The sequence below is a fragment of the Odontesthes bonariensis genome, chromosome 1 (genome assembly GCF_027942865.1).
Source record: "Odontesthes bonariensis isolate fOdoBon6 chromosome 1, fOdoBon6.hap1, whole genome shotgun sequence".
NCBI lineage: Eukaryota > Metazoa > Chordata > Actinopteri > Atheriniformes > Atherinopsidae > Odontesthes > Odontesthes bonariensis.
In genome coordinates, this window is record NC_134506.1 from 46,489,779 (window position 1) to 46,506,776 (window position 16,998).

Consider the following 16,998-nt stretch of genomic DNA (forward strand, 5'->3'; position numbering starts at 1 on the left):
CCCTGTCCAGGTGTGCCCTGTCCAGGTGTGCCCTGTCCAGGTGTGTTCTGTCCAGTTTTGACCTTTCCAGGTGCGACCTCTCCAGGTGCGCCCTGTCCAGGTGTGTACCCTGTCCAGGTGTGCCCTGTCCAGGTGTGTACCCTGTCCAGGTGTGTACCCTGTCCAGGTGTGTACCTTGTCCAGGTGTGTCCTGTCCAGGTGCGCCCTGTCCAGGTGTGTTTACCCTGTTCAGGTGTGTGCACCCTGTCCAGGTGAGCCCTGTCCAGGTGAGCCCTGTCCAGGTGAGCCCTCTCCAGGTGCGCCCTGTCCAGGTGTGCCCTGTCCAGGTGTGCCCTGTCCAGGTGTGCCCTGTCCAGGTGTGTACCCTGTCCAGGTGTGTGCCCTGTCCAGGTGTGTACCCTGTCCAGGTGTGTACCCTGTCCAGGTGTGTGCCCTGTCCAGGTGTGTACCCTGTCCAGGTGTGCCCTGTCCAGGTGTGTACCCTGTCCAGGTGTGTCCTGTCCAGGTGCGCCCTGTCCAGGTGTGTTTACCCTGTTCAGGTGTGTGCACCCTGTCCAGGTGAGCCCTGTCCAGGTGTGTCCTGTCCAGGTGAGCCCTCTCCAGGTGTGCCCTGTCCAGGTGCGCCCTGTCCAGGTGTGCCCTGTCCAGGTGTGTACCCTGTCCAGGTGTGTACCTTGTCCAGGTGCGCCCTGTCCAGGTGTGTGTACCCTGTCCAGGTGCGCCCTGTCCAGGTGTGTACCCTGTCTAGGTGTGTGCGCCTTGTCCAGGTGTGTACCCTGTCCAGGTGTGCCTTGTCCAGGTGTGCACCCTGTCCAGGTGAGCCCTGTCCAGGTGAGCCCTCTCCAGGTGCGCCCTGTCCAGGTGTGCCCTGTCCAGGTGTGTTCTGTCCAGTTTTGACCTTTCCAGGTGAGCCCTCTCCAGGTGCGCCCTGTCCAGGTGCGCCCTGTCCAGGTGTGTACCCTGTCCAGGTGTGCCCTGTCCAGGTGTGTACCCTGTCCAGGTGTGTACCCTGTCCAGGTGTGCCCTGTCCAGGTGTGCCCTGTCCAGGTGTGCCCTGTCCAGGTGTGTACCCTGTCCAGGTGCGTCCTGTCCAGGTGTGTTCTGTCCAGTTTTGACCTTTCCAGGTGTGCCCTGTCCAGGTGTGTACCCTGTCCAGGTGCGCCCTGTCCAGGTGTGTACCCTGTCCAGGTGCATCCTGTCCAGGTGTGTGTGCCCTGTCCAGGTGCGCCCTGTCCAGGTGCGTCCTGTCCAGGTGCGTCCTGTCCAGGTGCGCCCTGTCCATGTGCGCCCTGTCCAGGTGTGTGTGCCCTGTCCAGGTGTGTGTGCCCTGTCCAGGTGCGCCCTGTCCAGGTGCGTCCTGTCCAGGTGCGCCCTGTCCAGGTGCGCCCTGTCCAGGTGCGCCCTGTCCAGGTGTGTACCCTGTCCAGGTGCGTCCTGTCCAGGTGTGTGTGCCCTGTCCAGGTGCGTCCTGTCCAGGTGTGCCCTGTCCAGGTGCGCCCTGTCCAGGTGCGCCCTGTCCAGGTGCGCCCTGTCCAGGTGCGTCCTGTCCAGGTGTGTGTGCCCTGTCCAGGTGTGCCCTGTCCAGGTGCGTCCTGTCCAGGTGTGCCCTGTCCAGGTGCGCCCTGTCCAGGTGCGTCCTGTCCAGGTGTGTGTGCCCTGTCCAGGTGCGTCCTGTCCAGGTGTGCCCTGTCCAGGTGCGCCCTCTCCATGTGCAGAGAGAGGGGGAACAACATGCAGCACAGGGCCGTCCGATGCGGGACTGGAACCGGGGCCAGCTGAAGCGAGGCCTCTGTACATGGGGCGCCTGCTCAGCCCACTACGCCACGGACCACCCCTGTTTTATTATTTATTGTTGTAAAAGTCTGTTGCACACAGGCTTTTATTTTGTAAACAGCTGGTCCAGTCCAGAGTCCAGACTAAACATGGAGAAGCAGCATTTAGCTGTTATGCTGCAAACAAGTGGAACAAACTGCCAGTGGAGATTAAACTTTCACCAAATGGAGACATTTTTAAATCCAGGTTAAAGACATTTCTGTTCTCATGTGTCTATGCATGAAATCTGCACGATATCTTTGAACTTATCTGGACTGTTGCTTGTTTTTTTATCATTTAAATGATTTGATTTGTTTCTCCTTATGTTCTTTTATGTATTTTAATGCTTCTTCCACTCCCTGCTGCAATGCTTTTATTTTATGTAAAGCACTTTGAATTGTTTGTACATGAAATGTGCTACAAATAAATTTGATTTGATAAAAGTATGTCGCTCACAGGCTTTTAAAACATATATATACATACATACAGATATATACACACATATATATATATATATATATACATATATATACACACATGTATACATATATACATATAATTATGTATATAAAGAGATAATATCATGTCTTTTCCAAGGCTTCTTGTTCCAATTTCAGTTGTTTTAACTGGATCTTTGTATTTATTGACTGTTTGTCTCCTCACAGAAACTCGTAGAAAGACTTTAACAGACAGAGTAAAGCAGGGTTTCACGGGGCTCTGCTGCCCCCTGGTGTTCATGAAGACAAACAGGTTTTTATTTGTTTTTATTGCAGAAACTGAAGCTGATCACAGAGATAAGGGGGGGGAGTCACATGTTCAACATGACAGCAGCTCAGCCCAGATGCATTCTGGGAAACGGTCCTGAGGAGCCTTCAGTCGTCTCCTCCACACAGGCTGAGCAGGGCGTTCTGGTAGTCGCCTTTCGTGTGTTCCTGAAGCACACACACACACCGTTACTATGACAGCATCATCCACACACACACCGTTACTATGACAACAGCATCATTTTTTAAATGATAAAATCACAACAGTCAGAATTTCCAATCTATTTAAAATTAAATAAATAAATAAAATGTATTTTAGAAATAAATAAATAAATAAATAAAATCTATTTAAAAAATAAAGTAAGTAATTAGTAAGTAAGTAATTTTTATTTATAGAGCACGTTTAAAACAGTTTCCACTGACCAAAGTGCTGTACATATGATATGGCTAAAAAAAAATAGAAAAATAAAAGCAAATCAGAACAAGCAAAATATAAAAGCAAACACAAAGAGAGTAAGAAAGACAAATACAGAAATGCAATTGACAAATAGACAGCACTAACAAATGAATAGCAACAGAACAGAAGACACTTGAATATAAAGAGAGGAGCGAGATGGAAAGCTAGGAAGCAGGGAAGGCCAGGGAGTATAGGTGGGTCTTGAGCCTTGATTTAAAGGTGGTCACAGAGGGAGACAGTCTAACATCTGGGGGAAGACAATTCCACAGACGTGGGGCTGCTACTGCAAAAGCTCTATCGCCTTTTTGCTTGAGGCGGGTGCGGGCCACAGAGAGAAGACCCTTGTCGGCAGATCTAAGGGACCTGGATGCTGAGAGGGGATGGAGGAGGTCTGAGATGTATGAGGGAGCCAACCCATGCAGTGCCTTATATACAATCAGCAGGACTTTAAAGTGGATCCTAAAGCTAATGGGGAGCCAGTGTAAGGAGGCCAGTACAGGGGTGATGTGTTGATATTTTTTGGTGCCAGTTAGCAGCCTTGCAGCTGTATTCTGTACCAGTTGTAGACGAGAAAGTTGGGACTGGGGGAGACCAAGATAGAGGGAGTTGCAATAATCTAACCGGGATGTAACAAATGCATGAATTACTGTTTCTAAGTCCTTGGGAGACAGGGAGGGTTTGAGATGGGAAATAATTCTCAGCTGATGGAAGCTACTCTTGATAACAGAGCTAATCTGCCTTTTAAAACAGAGCTCTGAGTCAATGGTGACACCTAGATTTTTGGCATGTGGCTTGACAAAAGGGGAGAGGTGGGCTAATTGTCCTTCGATCAGGGGCCAAGCTTTAGGAGGGCCAAAAATGATGACCTCTGTCTTACCATCATTTAGCTGAAGGAAGTTACTACTCATCCAGCGCTTAATATAATTTAAAAAATAAATAGATCAAATCTGTTTAAAAATACATAAATACAATCTATTTAAAAATAAATAAATAAAATCTATTTAAAAATAAATAAATAAAATCTATTTTAGAAATAAATAAATAAAATCTATTTAAAAAGCAAATAGATCAAATCTGTTTAAAAATATATAAACACAATCTATTTATAAATAAATAAATAAATTAAATGTATTCAGAAATGAGGAAATAAATAAAATCTATTTAAAAAAGAAATAGATGAAATCTGTTTAAAAATATATAAATAAATAAAATATATTTAAAAATATACAAATAAATAAAATATATTTAAAAATAAATTAATAAAATGTATTTAAAAATAAATAAATAAAATATATTTAAAAATAAATAAATAAAATCTATTTAAAAATAGATAAATAAATAAAAAGAAGATCATGTGTGTTGGACGCATCTAAAACATGCCGGGCAGTGTCTGTGCACGCTGCTGTGCATGCTGTGTTCACTGTCTCAGCCCGTGTGGGATGTTTCAGGACTCACAGCGATGGTCTGGTACAGCGATCTCTTGTGATGCCTCTTGAACTCGGTCCGGATCTTCATCAGGTCGACCTCGCAGCGGGACACCATGATCCGGGTCAACACCTTCTCCTTGGCTCCTTTACTCTGAGAGCAACAAACGCCGAGTCAGCAGAAAGCACGACCGATGGGTCAGCCGTTCAGTGCGGGCGGGGAAATTACCTTCATAGCGTCGTTGAGTCTGTTGGCGAAGTACAGCTGCCTGTTCTCGAAGCACTCCACTGAGGACAAAGCAGACGGACACTCAGTGCACCTGCTGTGATGTCATCATCACCCGACCTGTCGCCTTAAAGCAACAGGCGCGCCACTTCTGGTACCGCCGTAACAAGTCAAACAGCCAGAGGTGGGTAGTAACGAGTTACATTTACTGGAGTAAGTTTTTGAAAACATTACACTTCTAGGAGCAGTTTTAAATCTCTATACTTTTTACTTTTCCTTGAGTAGATGTGTGCAGCAGAAACTGTCCTCTTACTCCGCTACATTAGGCTACAATGAGCTGGTTACTTTTCTTCTTACCTCTTTGGTATTCTACGCCTCATTATTTTTATCCCCCCGCGTACGCCTCATTTTAATGTTTTATTCTGACAGAGAGAGAGACTTCCACCAAAGGCTCTACCACCTGACTGTGTTCCACCAATCAGACGCAGCCGTGCGGTCTGGTCACGTGACCGTACTCGATCTCAGCGGCGGGACGGGTTAGCTTTAGCATTAGCAGTCGTAGCAAACAAAGAAAGAAACAGATGAAAAATGTCAGAACCAACGGTGGGAAATGAAGACGCAGACGAGGCCTCATACTGAAAGCATGTTTACCTTACAAAGAGTGAGAAACAGCAGCTACATTATGTGTGTTCTGTGGCAACCAAAACAAACGCACATTTCAGCAGAAACTCAACATCTAACTTGAGGAAACATGTAGCGCTAAGTTTCCTAAACTCGTTTTTCCCCCCATGGATAGGTGAATGTTTGTTTTTTAGGTTACATATGGGTTACATATGTTTTAAACATTTCCTAAGTCTCTTTTATTTTTTATTGAAGTGCCTGAATTTACCTGGATTATTTTAATTTAAGCTATTTTGTAATTAATTAATTAATTTTAATTTATTTTATCAATCAGTCATGTTTATCTGATAGATTCCAGTTTGTTCTTGTAAATGAAGAATCTTCCTCACACACCAGAGTAAGTCATGGAGTTCCTCAGGGTTCTGTGCTTGGACCGATTCTTGAATTTACCTGGATTATTTTTAATTTAATTTATTTTGTAATTAATCAATTCATTTGAATTTATTTTATCAATTGGATGAACTCTAATTGGCCTAAAGATGATTATTTAGTATTTCTGTCTGTCTGATTGAATGCTTGTGTTAACAAATAAATCAGACGTTACTCAACAGTTACTCAGTACTTGAGCAGTTTTTTCACCGAGCACTTTTTAACTCTTACTCAAGTAATTATTTGGATGACGAATTTTTACTTTTACTTGAGTCATATTATTCTGAAGTAACAGTACTTTTACTTGAGTACAGCTTTTGGCTGCTGTACCCACCTCGCAAACATATAACTGATAAATATAACGTAATTTAAGTCTTTTTCTTCTGTATTTTACTCTGAAATCTGAGCTTTAAACCTCAGGCGTCCCACATCTTAAAGCCACACACAGCATCACGATTCAGGCCAATTCGAGCATCTTTTTCAGAGTTTGTTGGACGTACCCAAAGTGAGGAAAGACTTCTCCAGATCTCCTTTCACTTCCTTCCTGATGCTCTCCTTTATGTCATAGGGGCTGTAGCTCTTATACCTGTCAAACACTGACCAACACACGGAAACATGAGCGCAAAGCAACTCTAATTCTGCTCATAAATCCAGGTTTTTCAGAGCGGATTCTGCTCATTAGGACAATCTGTTTCACCTTTCTGCAGGTGGGGCACGCTCCTCTGAGACATGATGGAGATCCAGGTGGCAACATCAGTTCCCTTCCTCTTAACTCCAGCTTCATACAGAGCCTGAGATAAAACCGTTTTATATTAAGTTATATATAACTTCTATCCTTTAAACAAGTCAGAACATTTACACATGAGAAGGTTTAGCTGTCGGGGGGGTTAAACCTGAACCTAAACATGAGAAGGTTTAGTTGTCGGGGGGTTAAACCTGAACCTAAACATGAGAAGGTTTAGCTGTCGGGGGGGTTAAACCTGAACCTAAACATGAGAAGGTTTAGTTGTCGGGGGGGTTAAACCTGAACCTAAACATGAGAAGGTTTAGTTGTCGGGGGGGTTAAACCTGAACCTAAACATGAGAAGGTTTAGTTGTCGGGGGGGTTAAACCTGAAACCATGAACACATTCGGCTGGAAACATCAGAAAGAAGGCAAAGAAATGCGTTGTCCGACTCACTCTGGCGTCGTCGTCAATCTTCTCGTAGTCCACGACGTTGGAGGGCTCATCTCTCTTTGTCTGGGGGTCAGATCAGGTAATCCCAGTTAAAAGTCAGTAATAATCTGAGTTATTCTTGATTATTCTGGATTATTCTGGATATACCTGAACCAGAGCCAGCAGCAGTTTGGCGAAGTCTCCTGACGTGTCTCCGGCGATGTCTTTCTCCACGTCCTTCTTAAACACTGAACACAAAGACCCAACAACGTCTTCTTTCTTTAGCTCAGGATGTGCTCACACTCACTGTGTGATGCAGAGAAACGTGTTCCCACGGCAACACGTATAGGTATGAGCCGTAGTTTATACTTAAATCACTTCATTTGATGTTAGCATGTTAGCTTTAGCATTTGTGTTTGCACCGAGAGGAAACCTTCTGGGCTCCTTCAGTTCGGACCACAAATAAAAGCTTACGTTTATTTTAGAGTTGTTTGTCCATTTGTTTATTTATTTATAAATCAGCGATTACTTCAGACCTTAAAGTTGCATCTGCTCTAAAGGCTTTCTGTGGTTTTCTCTGAACAAACGGCAGCTTTGAACACTCACAGTCTTTGTAGACCTTCTTGATCTCGGCCAGTTCCTCCTTGTTTCTGGAGCAGACCATCTCGATCAGGGTCTCCTCGTCGGTTCCCAGTCCCTGCACACAGAAACGTTCTGAGGTTTATCCTCCTGGAACACAACCGTCTCTGAGCTGGTTGTTATCCGCAGCTTTACATCCAACCGATGGGAGCCGAGCATCAAACAGCCGAGCATCAAACAGCCGAGCATCAAACAGGACACTTTCCTTTTTTATTTCTTTCCTTCAGCTGAATTAATTTCAGTTCAATGTCATCTCAGCTAATACAGATATTAGATACATTCCAATTGAAGCCAGTTACAGTCCAGTTCATTCATACAGTCACCGTATGAACACCCCATCCTTTTACCATTGAGGTGTACTTGTTCACAGACCCATAGAGCGCCATCTGCTGGCTTGATTAAAGAACAGCATGTTTATGCAGATATGAGACGCTGACCTTCATGGAGGCTTTGAGCTCAGAGGCGTCGTACTGGGCGGTGCTCTTCATCAGACCCAACATCAGAGCCTCCAGAGAGCCGGAGAGAGCCGCCTTCAGGGCGGCGTTCAGGTCCTGAAACATCCAAACACGCATTCATGAACAGGAAAACGTGACCAGAGACGTTTAAAAAGTCAAATCCCCTAATGAAGGGACATCAGAAGAGAAAATTAATCCTAGTTTGGCCTTAAATACAACAAAGAGCGCTACACTATGAGGCCAACCCATCCTGATTCAGTGTTTTTAACCTCATTACCAACCACAGATTCCTCTTCATGTGTAAAACCCACAGGAATGATGGTCATGGAAAACTGGGAAATGAGCTAATTTCTGTAGTAAAGTGCAGGTAAACTCTTTGGTTTTTGAAAAAGTTGACATTTTAAACCTTTTTGGCGATCCGTTCATATTCAAAGGCGATCTCTCTGCGCTGCTCGTTGCTCCGTCTGGTCAGGATGTCGATGATCGTCTGCTCATCTACTCCTGAAAATAAAACACCACCGTTATAAAAAACAAAGCTCCGTGTGAACCCTGCACATCTACTGCCACACGCCGTGCTGCCGAGGCCACGAATACGTTTCAAAGTCCCACAAAAACGTTCAGCGACCATAAAGCAAAATGCTGGAAACCAAAGCTGTGAACTGGGGGGCTTCCAGGTGCTTCAGAAACGTTTATAACGAGTCATAAGGCCATGCAGAACATTCCTTAGAGTTCTACATGTCCTGCAGACTCTCTGTGGTGCTGAACATTCAGATGTTTTTGTTACTTTTATCGAGTATTTCTTTTTTTAAGGTGTAATGAACACCTGAAGAGGCCCTGGGGCAGACCCAGGGCTGCAGTTCTGGGAGTGCATCTGAACAGCAACACCAGCTTTAAAAGGATTTCATTTGTGATTATTACATAACCTAATTTAAATAAAGTCTTTGTCAACCTGGTGGGGGGGTTTGCGTGCCCCAATGAGTCTGGGAGCTATGTTGCCCGGGGCTTTAAGCCCCTGGTAGGGTCACCCAAGGCAAACAGATCCTAGATGAGGGACCAGACAAAGAACAGCTCACAAAACCCCCTATAATGCACAAAATTATTGTAATGTTATTATTATTATTATTATTACACGCTCCTTTGCCCGGATGCGGGTCACCGGGGCCTCCCCCTGGAGCCAGGCCCAGGGCTCCATGGCTTGGGCTCCGGAACCAGCCTCCTCGAGAGGGGTTGGACTCTCTTCCACTCTGGAGTTGCCCGTGGTGAGAGGCGTAGAGCAGGTGTGGGCATACTTATTGCCCCCCGGCTGTGCGCCTGTACATTGGGGTTCACCCCGGTGGACGAGAGGGTAGCCTCTGTTGTTGGACTTCTGTGCTCGTCACGGACTGTCCATAACGAACACCATGTTCAGGCATAAGGGTGTCCATATGTGCACTTGGCACCAGGACACCCTAGGCCTCAGCTCGATGATCGACTTTGTGGTCGTATCGTCGGACTTGCGGCCGTATGTCCTGGACACTCGGGTGAAGAGAGGGGCGGAGCTGTCAACTGATCACCACCTGGTGGGGAGTTTCCTCCTCTGGTGGGGGAGGAAGCCGGTCAGACCTGGCAGGCCCAAACGTATTGTGAGGGTCTACTGGGAACGGCTGGCGGAATCCCCTGTAAGGAGGAGTTTCAACTCCCACCTCCGGCAGAGCTTCAGCCATGTCCCGGGGGAGGTGGGGGACATTGAGCCCAAATGGGCCATGTTCCGTGCCTCCATTGTTGAGGCGGCCGACCGGAGCTGTGGTTGTAAGGTGGTCGGTGCCTGTTGTGGCTGCAACCCCCGAACCCGCTGGTGGACCCCAGTGATGAGGGAAGCCGTCAAGCTGAAGGTCCTATCGGGCCTTTTTGGCCAGTGGGACTCTGGAAGCAGCTGATGGTACCGACAGGCCAAGCGGAACGCGGCCTCGGCCGTTGCTGAGGCAAAAATTTGGGCTCGGGAGGAGTTCGGGGAGGCCATGGAGAACGACTTCCGGACGGCCTCGAAGAGTTTCTGGTCCACCATCCGGCTAGCCTAGCAAGCCAGACCTGTACAGCAAAAAGCTGTACAGGGGTCTAGTGACGCTGAATAGCAGTGTGGGCGGGATAAACTGTTGTCTGTTAAGTTGCCTCTGCACTCAACCCCACGCAATAGGATGGCGCAACAATCAGAGCGTCGTCCCACCAACGGAGCAAGCTGGTAAATTAAACTTTTACCGTACCCGGTGAGCAAAACTCCGAAAACTTCCTTTTTAAAAAAAAAAAGGGTTAAGTGCAGTTATCTGTTCGTCTCGCAAAGAAAAATGTATATTTAAATCTTCTAGAGTCGCTGCCATCTTCTAGACTGTTTGCTGGGCGCAGCCATTGTTTACCTCTCTCTGGAACTACACACTGAAACATAGCACCTCTGCCGTCACTTGGTAGCCCGGCCTCCGACCCCGCTCCTCACCATTTGATTGGCCCGATTAAGTTTCGATTTTCAGCCTCACAAAACGACCACAAGTGACTAGACTAGCCCGGGAGCAAATTCAATTTGCGGTCGCTAGGGGCGTCTAGATTTCTGGTCCACCATCCTCAGGGGGGGGGAAGCGGTGCAACGTCAACACCATGTATGGTGGGGGCGGGGCTCTGCTGACCTCAACTAGGGACGTCGTGAGTCAGTGGGGGGAATACTTCGAGGGCCTCAATCCTACCGACACACCTTCCGATGAGGAAGCAGAGTTGGGGAGCTCGAACGTGGGGCCTCCCATTTCTGGGGCTGAGGTCGCCGAGGTGGTCAAAAAACTCCTCGGTGGCCCCGGGGGTGGATGAGGTCCGTCCTGAGTTCCTCAAGGCTCTGGATGTTGTGGGGCTGTCTTGGTTGACACGCCTCTGCAGCATCGCGTGGACATCGGGGGCAGTGCCTCTGGACTGGCAGATCGGGGTGGTGGTCCTCCTCTTTAAAAAGGGGGACCGGAGGGTGTGTTCCAACTATAGGGGGATCACACTCCTCAGCCTCCCTGGTAAGGTCTATTCGGGGTACTGGAGAGGAGGATCCGCCGGATAGTCGAATCTCTGGTTCAGGAGGTGCAGTGTGGTTTTCGTCCTGGCCGTGGAACAGTGGACCAGCTCTATACCCTCGGCAGGATCCTGGAGGGAGCATGGGAGTTCGCCCAACCGGTCTACATGTGTTTTGTGGACTTGGAGAAGGCGTTCGACCGTGTCCCTCGGGGACTCTTGTGGGGGGTGCTCCGGGAGTATGGAGTGCCGGACTCCTTGATATGGGCTGTCCGGTCTCTGTATGACCGGTGTCAGAGTTTGGTCCGCATTGCCGGCAGTAAGTCGGACATGTTTCCTGTGAGGGTTGGACTCCGTCAGGGCTGCCCTTTGTCACCGATTCTGTTCATCATTTTTATGGACAGAATTTCTAGGCGCAGCCAGGGCGTCGAGGGGGTCTGGTTTGGCGACCTCAGAATCGGGTCTCTGCTTTTTATAATAATATGATAATAATAATGTAATGATAATAATATAATTATAATAATGAGAATAATGTCATGATAATAATGATAATAATATAGTGATAATAACGTTATGATAATAATATAATAATAAAATATGCCAGTTTCAGCCATAAAAGAAAAAGTACTTTTAGAGACGCCTGAATTGTTGTTTGTTTCTTATTATTTTTGCAGACATACATTTTTTTTTTAAATGATTTTAATTTAAAAAAGCACAAATGTTGGTGTAAATTATCTTAAAGGAACAGTCAGACAAAACTCAGCAGACTGAAGGACAGTGGGGGGAGGCTCCTGCATACGAACCTTTCGTTTTGATGGCGGTCTCGATCCTGGCAGCATCCTTGGATGGGTCGAAGTCTCGGACTGGCACCACAGTGGGGAATTTAAGCTCCGGCTCCTACGGAGGCCAAAGAAACTGAGTGTCAGTTCACAGCTAACAGTTTACAGCTAACAGTTTACAGCTAACAGTTCACAGCTAACAGCTAACAGTTTACAGCTAACAATTCACAGCTAACAGTTCACAGCTAACAGTTTACAGCTAACAATTCACAGCTAACAGCTAACAGTTTACAGCTAACAATTCACAGCTAACAGCTAACAGTTTACAGCTAACAATTCACAGCTAACAGCCAACAGTTTACAGCTAACAATTCACAGCTAACAGTTCACAGCTAACAGCTAACAGTTCACAGCTAACAGCTAATAATTCACAGCTAACAATTCACAGCTAACAATTCACAGCTAACAGTTCACAGCTAACAGTTCACAGCTAACAATTCACAGCTAACAATTCACAGCTAACAGCTAACAATTCACAGCTAACAGCTAACAGTTTACAGCTAACAATTCACAGCTAACAGCCAACAGTTTACAGCTAACAATTCACAGCTAACAGTTCACAGCTAACAGCTAACAGTTCACAGCTAACAGCTAATAATTCACAGCTAACAATTCACAGCTAACAATTCACAGCTAACAGTTCACAGCTAACAGTTCACAGCTAACAATTCACAGCTAACAGTTCACAGCTAACAGCTAATAATTCACAGCTAACAGTTCACAGCCTGGTGTTCCAAAGGCAGCCAGTAAACACCAAGGTGCAACAATGAGAGTCGTTTAACGGCTGAATTTAGCTTTACTTTGTGTGTTCTGAAGAAAGTGCCCGACGTTAAAGTAATGCTGGGCTTTAGTTTCTCTTCTCTGAGCTCAGGTTTCATGACATCATGCAACACGGATCCCTTCAACTCTCCTTTTACATCGTAAAGATGCGAACGGTTTTCACGTGTTTAATTCATTCATGCTGTCTCTGAAAAGCTGAAAGCATGCAGCAGCTTTTTATTAAAGTTCCCATTAAATCACATCTCATTTTGTTGTTATGAAGTCAAATTAGATTCAGTGAAAGCATTTCATCAGGCTGGAAACCAGAAACATTCAGAAACATTCAGAATATTCCTGAGAAATAAAGTTTCTGTGGTGAAACTGCACAGAGGGACAGAAAAATGAACGTTATGCTCATCATCTCGCTGCTGATCAGATAATTATCCTGTTATTTATCCTGTTAATATTCCTGTTAATGATCCTGATATTTATCCTGTTATTTATCCTGTTAATTATCCTGTTAATGATCCTGTTATTTATCCTTATAATATTTCTGTTATTTATCCTGATATTTATCCTGTTAATGATCCTGTTATTTATCCTGTTAATTATCCTGTTAATGATCCTGTTATTTATCCTGTTATTTATCCTGTTAATGATTCTGTTATTTATCCTGTTATTTATCCTGTTATCTGCATGAACGTGCACCACTCACCGCCCCGTACGACAGCGTCAGCTGACCCAGAAACTCAGACACCAGCGCCATGATGGATTCACCTGAAACACACAGAAACATCATGTTAGTCATCAGATAATCTGAGGTTTGATGAGAGACCCTGACTCATGTTTTATGGGCTTTATTTCCTTTATTTCCATGGATCCGGACCTTTTACTGTCGGTTTTACTGCTGCTTTCAGCCGCTCTCCCTGTTCATTCTGGGATGAATCCCTCAGAATTCATTCAACAAGTCTCTGAATGTTGCTGTGCGTCTCACTCTGCTGGTCGGTGGGTTTTCTTTTGCTTCTTGTTGCTCATATTTATTGGTTTGTAGCTTATTATTCCTGCCTGAGCAGAAACCTTTGGGCCCTTATTAATAAAGAGACTCCCTGCCTGTCTCCAGCGTGAATCATGAAGGTTCATTTGAGTTCTGCAGTTTGTTGGCAGATGATTAAAAAAAACATCAAATCTCTCTGAATCTTTTCCTCTTTTATGAAGTAAAACACAGGAATAAAATGTTGTTTATGCTGTGAAACGGTTGATCTGTCCCATCGGGGCTCAAATATTTAATAAGTTTGTGTTTTTATAATTACCGAAACAAAAACCAACCACACGAAGCAGGAACCTTTATGAAGAAATAATTCCATCAAATCTGGAAGAGGCTTCGTCTGTCGGAGCTGTGAGACTGAAACTAAAGCCGTCCTTCAGTCAGAGGCTCTAATAATCAGCTGGGTGTAAAGTATCCTAATTTGTATTTATGCAACAAAAACATGTGAATAAAATAAGGAAACGTTGTAAAATGTGTCCAAAGATGATATATTTTCCTTAATGGCCACACAGAAACATATATATTTATATATAAATATATAAACATATTTATTTTTATATATATATTAATAAATATGTATAAAAATATAAACATATATATAAATATATAAATATGTTTAAATATATATACAAACATATGTATATATATATAACAAATATTTATACATATATAAATAAACATTTTTACAGCTGAAACCGGCCTCACACACATCAGAAGGCTTTTTCTGTCCAACACAAATATAATCTGAGAAACTTCAGCTGGAAGTGAAGCTGACACCAGAGGAGTGGGTCGGATCGGCCGGAGGAAACGGAGGCAAAGTGCTGGGTTTCCTCTGAAAACAGGAACAATGGGCCTCAGAGTCCAGCGGCCTGGGAGCTCTGGGTGTGGGTTAGCGTTAGCTAGGTGTGGGTGTGGGTTAGCTAGGTGTGGGTTAGGGTTAGCGTTAGCTAGGTGTGGGTTAGGGTTAGCGTTAGCTAGGTGTGGGTTAGGGTTAGCGTTAGCTAGGTGTGGGTGTGGGTTAGGGTTAGCGTTAGCTAGGTGTGGGTTAGCGTTAGCTCTGGGTGTGGGTGTGGGTTAGCGTTAGCTCTGGGTGTGGGTTAGGCGTGGGTTAGCGTTAGCTCTGGGTGTGGGTTAGCGTTAGCTCTGGGTGTGGGTGTGGGTTAGCGTTAGCTAGGTGTGGGCTTCTGTTGGCTGAAGGTGAGTCTGCAGGAGGGGCAGCAGATAAGGAGCCCTGAAACATTCTGCAGGAATGTGTTGCAACACACCCGAGTCGATTCAATCAAAGTGCAGCGATAAGTGTTGCTTAGCTTCCTCCACCTTTGACCTAAAACTCCACCAGGAAGCGCCACAGGCTTCATCACTTAGCAACTGTTGCTACGAACAGAGCCTTAAAGGGTCGCTCCACCTTTTTACACACCGAGGAGCTGCAGGCTCATCTTATCTGGACTCATGATGATGTAACAGCACACCAATCAACCCCGTTTTATAGCCGAGAAGCATTTAACCCCTTAACGCCTGAATTTTTATAGCTGGATATAAAAAATGTTTTGTGTGTGTTTTAGCCTTTAAGTAGATGGTAAATAATGCTGAGATTATTAATTTCACTTTTGCACAAAAAATAAATATAATTTTTGGTATTGGGAGAATAAAGATGCTATCTCAGCTGGGTGATTGAGTCAAAAGGTTTGTAGCATATATACGACAATAGGCGTTAATGAGTTAATTTGTAGCAAATTAAGCAAATATTTCTGCTGTAAAAACCTTTGAGTCGCAGGTTTTTACTGCAGCTCAGAGGGTAAAAAAGTTTATGTTCTCGGGTTGTTCTGAACCCCAAACACCAAACACTCGAGTATAAGAAGATATCCGTCATGTGGGAATGATGACAGTCGCTTATGGGCAGAGTTCTGAATCTGAACATCTGGCTGCAGATCCTCACATGTTGCTGTGAATCTCACACCGACTCGCTGTTAGAGTGACTCAAAGAACTTTTCCTGCAGGCTCAACCTCTCAAACTTAAAAGTGAAGCCTTTCCTTTCCTTTCCTTTCCTTTCCTTTCCTTTCCTTTCCTTTCCTTTCCTTTCCTTTCCTTTCCTTTCCTTTCCTTTCCTACTCAAACCTGTTCTGTTCAGAGGCCGGTGGATCAGTTCAGGGTTATTTCTTTGCAGCAGGACTGAGATCTGAGCAGAAATGTGGATGTTCTTACCTTGAGAGAAGCAGCGAGGCAGCGAGCAGCAGCTCCGTTATGATCCAGGACCGAACAGGGTGTGGTGTTTATATAGAGCAGCTGACTCACACACACACACACTGACTGCCTGCATGACTCAGAGATCCAGACTTTTTACACATCAGGATCCACACATGGACAGAAATTCCTCAGGGAGGCTCAACGTCGTACGAAGGTCGGAGGAAACGCCGTCCTCTGATTGGCTGCTTTGAAGGAGAGCAGTAAAGTTAGATATGAACTTTTAGAATCTGTGTTTTAAGTGGAAAACTTTCCATCTCAGTGTCACCACCACAGTTTGTAGTTTGCACATTAAAAATAACATACAAAACAAAGTGGAGATTTCCTGACTTCTACTTCCTGTCAGTCTGAACTCAGCATGTTTCCTGTTGAGCTTCATTTCATCTGTTGACAAACATCGTTTCATCCATTAACAAACATCGTTTACAAACATCGTTTCATCCGTCAACAAACATTGTTTCATCCGTCAACAAACATCGTCAACAAACATCGTCAACAAACATCGTTAACAAACATCGTTTCATCCGTCAACAAACATCGTTAACAAACATTGTTTCATCCATTAACAAACATCGTTTACAAACATCGTTTCATCCGTCAACAAACATCGTTTCATCCATCAACAAACATCGTTGACAAACATTGTTTCATCCATTAACAAACATCGTTTACAAACATCGTTTCATCCGTCAACAAACATCGTTTCATCCATCAACAAACATCGTTTACAAACATTGTTTCATCCGTCAACAAACATCGTCAACAAACATCGTCAACAAACATCGTCAACAAACATTGTCAACAAACATCGTTTCATCCGTCAACAAACATCGTTTACAAACATTGTTTCATCCGTCAACAAACATCGTCAACAAACATCGTTAACAAACATTGTTAACAAACATTGTTTCATCCATCAACAAACATCGTTAACAAACATCGTTTCATCCGTCAACAAACATCGTCAACAAACATCGTTTACAAACATTGTTTCATCCATCAACAAACATCTTTAACAAACATCGTTTCATCCGTCAACAAACATCGTCAACAAACATTGTTTACAAACATCGTTTCATCCGTCAACAAACACCGTTAACAAACATCGTTAACAA

General features: G+C 44.7%; 1 protein-coding gene across 1 annotated transcript; it reads right to left on the reverse strand.

Annotated features, from left to right (window-relative positions):
• Positions 1 to 2,563: 2,563 nt before the first annotated feature.
• Positions 2,564 to 15,904, reverse strand: LOC142382617 (annexin A2-like). The gene is made up of 13 exons (XM_075468681.1): positions 15,845 to 15,904; positions 13,312 to 13,373; positions 11,802 to 11,895; positions 8,390 to 8,484; positions 7,966 to 8,079; positions 7,496 to 7,586; positions 7,058 to 7,137; positions 6,914 to 6,973; positions 6,431 to 6,524; positions 6,234 to 6,329; positions 4,687 to 4,745; positions 4,489 to 4,611; positions 2,564 to 2,744 (listed from the first exon to the last, which is right to left on the reverse strand). The coding sequence occupies exons 2-13, from the start codon at positions 13,360 to 13,362 to the stop codon at positions 2,685 to 2,687; spliced, it is 1,017 nt and encodes a 338-aa protein (XP_075324796.1). The 5' UTR covers positions 13,363 to 13,373; positions 15,845 to 15,904; the 3' UTR covers positions 2,564 to 2,684.
• Between the last annotated feature and the right edge of the window lie 1,094 nt (positions 15,905 to 16,998).

What these genes read in the sequence shown, in the direction of transcription:
- LOC142382617 (XM_075468681.1), bottom strand. Translation starts at nt 13,362, where the DNA reads ATGGCGCTGGTGTCTGAGTTTCTGGGTCAGCTGACGCTGTCGTACGGG. An exon ending in TGCTGCTGGCTCTGGTTCAG is followed by an intron (nt 6,974 to 7,057) that starts GTATATCCAGAA and finishes TCTGACCCCCAG; the next exon opens with ACAAAGAGAGATGAGCCCTC. An exon ending in GACTCAACGACGCTATGAAG is followed by an intron (nt 4,612 to 4,686) that starts GTAATTTCCCCG and finishes TGTTGCTCTCAG; the next exon opens with AGTAAAGGAGCCAAGGAGAA.